We start from the raw sequence: 5,571 nt of genomic DNA, 5'->3' as shown, positions 1-5,571 counted from the left end.
TGAGCCACCGCACCCGGCCATGTGTGCTATCTCTTTACAGCTGTATTCACTCTCACAAATTTCTTCCCAACACTAACTCCTTGAAATTGCTAATTTATTCTCTATCTCCATAATTTTGTTATTTCAGCAGTGTTATATAAAATGGAATAATACAGTATAATTTCCTTGAAACCCACCCAAGTTGTGGTGTGTATTAATGCGTGTGTTCCTAGTCTACTATGGTATGAATATATACAATATCATTGTATAAGCATTCACCTGTTGGAGGGCATTTAAATTGTTTCCATTTAAATAAAGTTACTATGTACATCCATATACATGTCTTATGTGAATATAGCTTGCATTTCTCTGAGATAATTACTCAAAAGTACAACAGCTGGATCATATGTTAAGTACATGTTTAGTATGATCAGAAACTATTTTCCAGAGTGGCTGTACCACTTTATAGTCCCACTAGCAAAATTTGAAATATCCTGTTTATCTTCATCCATGCCAACTGGCATTTTACATTTTTTTTTAAGCCTATTAGGTGTGTAATATCGCATTGTGTTTTTAATTTGCATCTCTTAATGGCTGATGTTGAATACTTTTTGTATAATTTTTGACAAAAGATTGTACATTTTGTATATCATATATAAGCTTATATATAATATATATACACGCATACATATATTCTTAGATATTATCCAGTTGAAGTTTCCTGTTTACAAATAAGGACAATGAGCCTTCTTAATAGGATGACATGTTCAAAAGAATTTGTTGTTATATTAAACCCAGTTATAGTGGTTTATGTGAGAAATGGGAAGATTCACTTTTCTCTTTCCTAAGAAGAACTTGTTTTTTAATGTGCATGGTTTTAGATCATGTTGGGAGTTGAAAGCAGATGACTATTATTAGTAGTAGTGTTAAAACTACCGGTTGTTGTTATGACTGGTAAGCTGATTTTAGATTAACTTTTTTTTTCCATGTCTGTTTTGCAGAAGAGCCATGGATTACTACAGAAAATATGCAGCTGTCCTGCTGGCCACATTGTCTGTGTTTCTGCATATTCTTCATTCCTTTCCTGATGGAGAGTTTATGATGCAAGGTGTGTGACCGAGCCTGGGGCTGAAGTCATAAGGACAATGTGCATTCTAGATGTACATCAATAACTCCATTAATTACATTTTTATCTCCTTTTCAGATGTGATAAATCTTTGATGCTGGATTCATATCTAGGCTCTCTAGATTGTGAACATAAAATTAAATTAGGTTCAGAAAATATACAGTGAAAATGATATCTTATACATCCATTTAGATAGCAGTTTGTACATTTTCATCTGAATAGATTCTTTATCTGAATTTTACAAGAAGAAAATGCTCCTTATTCAGTTATCTCAGTTTTTTTTCGTACATTTCTCCCAGAAGATTTGAGAAGATTTGAACATTGCCTTTGTAGATGAATTTTCACATCAGTTAGCAAGTGAGAAAAACAAAACCATTTTATGCAGTAAATTTGTTTTGCTGTAGTGCTTGAAAAAAATCTCATATACTAGTTGATATAATGCCATCTGCTTTGAAATTGTGAGCTACTATTGGTTATGGCTTTCCTCTAGATAAGTGGTAATATTTTAATCCCAGGTCCCAAGTGCAGAAGCCTGATCTAATATAAGGCTTGCTATACTCACCAAGCTTCCTTAATCTGACACAATTTTCTCTGTCAATATTTGGAATTTCTGTGGAGACAAAACAATAGCAGATTCTAAAGGAAGAAATATTTTTCCTCTGGGCAAAATTCTCTTTTCAGATGAATGTGATGTTTTCATCTGTCAAGTTTTGTATTTCCTCTAGGCAAGTATTAGCATTGGGATAGAAAAATCCAGGCTTGGAGAAAGAGAAACCACTACAGCTGAGCTTTTCTATGCATGTCTGCAAAAATTGTTTTCCCATAAAAATAACTGTAATCAGTACAAGTAGATATTATATAGGAAGATTAACACATAGCCCCAAAGTGTTTGTTTATTCCCCTCTCATTTTCAATAGAAAAAATACTATTTACCATCCCATCATGAGGAAAAATTCCTAGTTTCTTTTTGAATGCTTTTGGACTGCTTTTCTTTTCTTGCCCCTTTCTTCTGATAGGTTGCCCAGAATGCAAGCTAAAGGAAAACAAATACTTCTCCAAGCTGGGTGCACCCGTTTATCAGTGTGTGGGCTGCTGCTTCTCCAGGGCATATCCCACTCCAGCAAGGTCCAAGAAGACAATGTTGGTTCCAAAAAACATCACCTCAGAGGCCACATGCTGTGTGGCCAAAGCATTCACCAAGGTAAGAACTTCAAAGGCTCCAGAAGCTTCCTAACAACCCAGCCAGAGAAGTGCCCAGGGAGCACGTCCACAGAATTTAACGCCCAAGGTGTCCCGTGATCCATCCTTTGGTGGGCATTTGTTCAGGCAGGGGCTGCGTCTGTACCCTTTCATTAAAAGAGTCAGCGGTCTTGGGGGTACAGGCTGGATTTATTTAGAATGATGAGAACAGGGGTGGAGGTGATACAGGGCCGGGTGGGAGAAAGTACAGCATGCTTACACAATGCAAACTTCACCTTTGAGTGAAAAAATCTCCTGAAAGGGAGACTTTGCAAATGTAGCATGCATCTAATTAGTTCAGCAGACTACAGACAATTTTAACTTAGTATTTTCCAATTTTGTTTCTCTGTCTCTCCATCAATCCTCTAATCATCTATCACCAATCATCTTTCTGTCTTTTTCCTTCCCCTCTAGGCCATGGTCATGGGAAATGCCAGGGTGGAGAACCACACGCAGTGCCATTGCAGTACTTGTTATTATCACAAGTCTTAAATGTTTTGCAAAGTGCTGCGTTGATGATGCCTGCCGATTTCCTGGAATGGAAAATTAAGTTGTTCAGTGTTTACTGTCTTGTGAGATAAAACCCTCCTTTTCCTCCCCATACCATTTTGACATGCTTCAAGGATAGACTGCAGATTTACTTCCTTGCTTCTTATCCTGTAGTAGCATCAGCAGTCTATTTCTTTTCACTTGGAATGAAATATGGCATTTAGCTTGTTCCACTGCAAATAAAGTCATTGAAATCATCACTTCATCATTGAGTTATCATTTTTTCTTAAAAGTAAAGTGAATTGCCTTTGATAGAATTAATGGAAGGAAGTGAGCCACTGGGTGACTTGGGGCCATGTGTACTTAGTGACCTGACATTGAAAAACCTTGTTCCCACCAGGCCTTCTAGAAGCAAGTTTTGAGGACTTTCCGCCAGTGGGTTAGTTATAAGACAATTTATTGGGGTGAGAGAAGAAAATATGGGAATTAGAGTTTCTATTTATTTGGTATCACTCCTTTAAATTTCCATTTTGACAGGTTTTATAAAGCACAGACACATTAGCATGGTAATGCATGCATGCGATTTATAAATAAATAATTATGCATCAATTAGGGATGTTTGATAAGAAACTTTTTACTGGCAAAAGTGTGCAATCAAAAGAAGAAAAATGGAGAGCACCGCTCTAGGTTTTGGGAAAGACAAAATCCTTCCCAGACTGAACTTTCTATTTACTTGCCTGATGTCTGGCCAAAAAAGTGCATTTTATTAGTCCCCAGCAGATGGGCTGTACCCAAATGGTGGTCAAGGAAAAGGTATCTTTACTTTCATCTAAAACTGAGCATTGCTCTGAAGTTCCAGAGGCATCAGATCTTATAGTCCACGCTCATGTCTGAATAATGATGAATAAACGATATTGGAGCGAAATGTTCACTGTGGTCTGGGTGGAGTACCAAACATTTTCATTCAGTTCTATTAAAATGCTTAAGAGTAGCCATACTTCAGTGTCACATATACTGAGCATCTATTCTTAGAAACAGAGGTGACCCTTACTTCGAGGACAGTGGTTTTATGCCCATTCAATTGCATCAGCATGGTGGATATCAAGGCTACCCAAAAGTCCTACTCCTAAAGGAGCCTGACATTTTAAAATATGAGCTTGAAATTTAAAAAAGATCACACTGGTCACAGATAAGATTTTCAAAAAGGAGCTTTGATCATCACCCATTTGTCAAGATTTCATTTTTGAGTGAGAAGCCAATTGGTAAACAGATCAGGTGTCAGGGTGATAAGTTAAAATGGGTGTATAAACCGGGCATAGTGGCTCATGCCTGTAATCCAAGCACGTTGGGAGGTGGCGGCAAGACATGGTGAGACTCCAACTCTAAATAAACAAACAATAAATACACGAAGCCGGGCTCGGTGGCTCAGCCTGTAATCCCGCGCGTTGGGAGGCTGAGGTGAGTGGATGGCCTGAGCCCACAGGTTCGAGACCTGCCTGGGCAACTTGGCGAGACCTCATCTCTACAAATAAATAAAAAATCAGCCAGGCGTGGTAGCGCGCGCCTGTAGTTCCAGCTACTTGGAAGGCTGAGGCGGAAGGATCGCCGGAGCCCAGCAGGTCGAGGCGACAGAGGGAGACTCTGACTCAAAATAAATAAATAAATAAATAAATAAATAAATAAATAAATAAATAAATAAATAAATACACGAACAAATAAATAAATACATAAATAGAATAGGTGCTTGCACTTTTTAAGAAACGTGGAAATAAACGTTAAGACATTAGTTCGTTTCTTCATTCACTTATTACACATTTATTGAATGTCTATTAAGTGTTGATATTTTGTTAGATCCAGCTATCAAGTTCTCTGGAAAGTAAGACTGAGAAAATATAATTGAGCTTAAAAGGAGAGAAAAATGATGCTGATCGTTCGTTGATTCAAATATTTAACAGATATTGGCTGAGAACCTGCTAAGCGTCAGGTCTTGCGAGCTTGTCTGGAGGGCTCCTCAGGAGTCTTTGTCATCCCGGCTAGAGTGGAGTGCACATGATCACAGCCGCGACATCCTGGGACTTGGGATCCTCTTGTCTCAGCCTCCTGAGTAGCTGGGACTATAGGAACGTGACACCATAACCGGCTAACTTTTTAATTTGTTGTAGAGATGAGGTCTCGCCATGTTACCCAGACTGGTCTTGAACTCCTGGGCGCAAGCAGTCCTCTCACCTTGGCCTCCCAAAGTGCTGGAATTACAGGCATGAGCGCTGTTCCTGGAGCTAATCTCAGGTGTATAAACAGGAAGGAGGAAGTAAGGTAGGCATGAAGGCCGGCAATTTAGTTTGAACTCCATCTGTGAAAAATACCTAGAACAAGTACAAAAGACAGAGTAAGCACGCACTTGGAGGATGCTTCTATCAAAAAATTGTCCATTATTCACCTCAGCCAGAGTGTTGTGGCAGAGCTGATTCCCTCAGTGGAGAAACAGGTGGCACTCCTGGGATGTGAGGCGAACACAAGTTTATTTACGCCGGTGGGCCCAGGGGATTCAGGCCTAAGTCCTGGGGCCCGTCTACTTGTGAGTTTTGCCTAATATCAGGTTTACATTTCCGCATACATGCAGTTTACATTTTTGTGTGTGTGCAGTATAGCTCGGGTGGTAGCAGAGGCTTAAACGAGCTCTTTATGGAAGCGGACATTGTGAGGAGAAAAAATGGTTAGTCATGCACCCCCTTTCTCCC

General features: G+C 39.1%; 1 protein-coding gene across 1 annotated transcript; it reads left to right on the top strand.

The window, feature by feature from the left end:
* Positions 1 to 987: 987 nt before the first annotated feature.
* Positions 988 to 3,093, top strand: CGA (glycoprotein hormones, alpha polypeptide). Its single transcript, XM_008067865.2, has 3 exons — positions 988 to 1,087; positions 2,122 to 2,306; positions 2,759 to 3,093. Exons 1-3 carry the CDS (start codon positions 988 to 990, stop codon positions 2,834 to 2,836), a joined length of 363 nt encoding a protein of 120 aa, XP_008066056.1. The 3' UTR covers positions 2,837 to 3,093.
* Positions 3,094 to 5,571: the final 2,478 nt, after the last annotated feature.

This window comes from Carlito syrichta, unplaced genomic scaffold, assembly GCF_000164805.1.
Source record: "Carlito syrichta isolate Samal-C Ts95f unplaced genomic scaffold, Tarsius_syrichta-2.0.1 Scaffold309804, whole genome shotgun sequence".
NCBI lineage: Eukaryota > Metazoa > Chordata > Mammalia > Primates > Tarsiidae > Carlito > Carlito syrichta.
Note: the sequence above shows the minus strand (reverse complement) of the source record. Positions and strands in the feature narration are given on the sequence as shown.

What these genes read in the sequence shown, in the direction of transcription:
- CGA (XM_008067865.2), top strand. Translation starts at nt 988, where the DNA reads ATGGATTACTACAGAAAATATGCAGCTGTCCTGCTGGCCACATTGTCT. An exon ending in TGGAGAGTTTATGATGCAAG is followed by an intron (nt 1,088 to 2,121) that starts GTGTGTGACCGA and finishes TTCTTCTGATAG; the next exon opens with GTTGCCCAGAATGCAAGCTA. An exon ending in TGGCCAAAGCATTCACCAAG is followed by an intron (nt 2,307 to 2,758) that starts GTAAGAACTTCA and finishes CTTCCCCTCTAG; the next exon opens with GCCATGGTCATGGGAAATGC.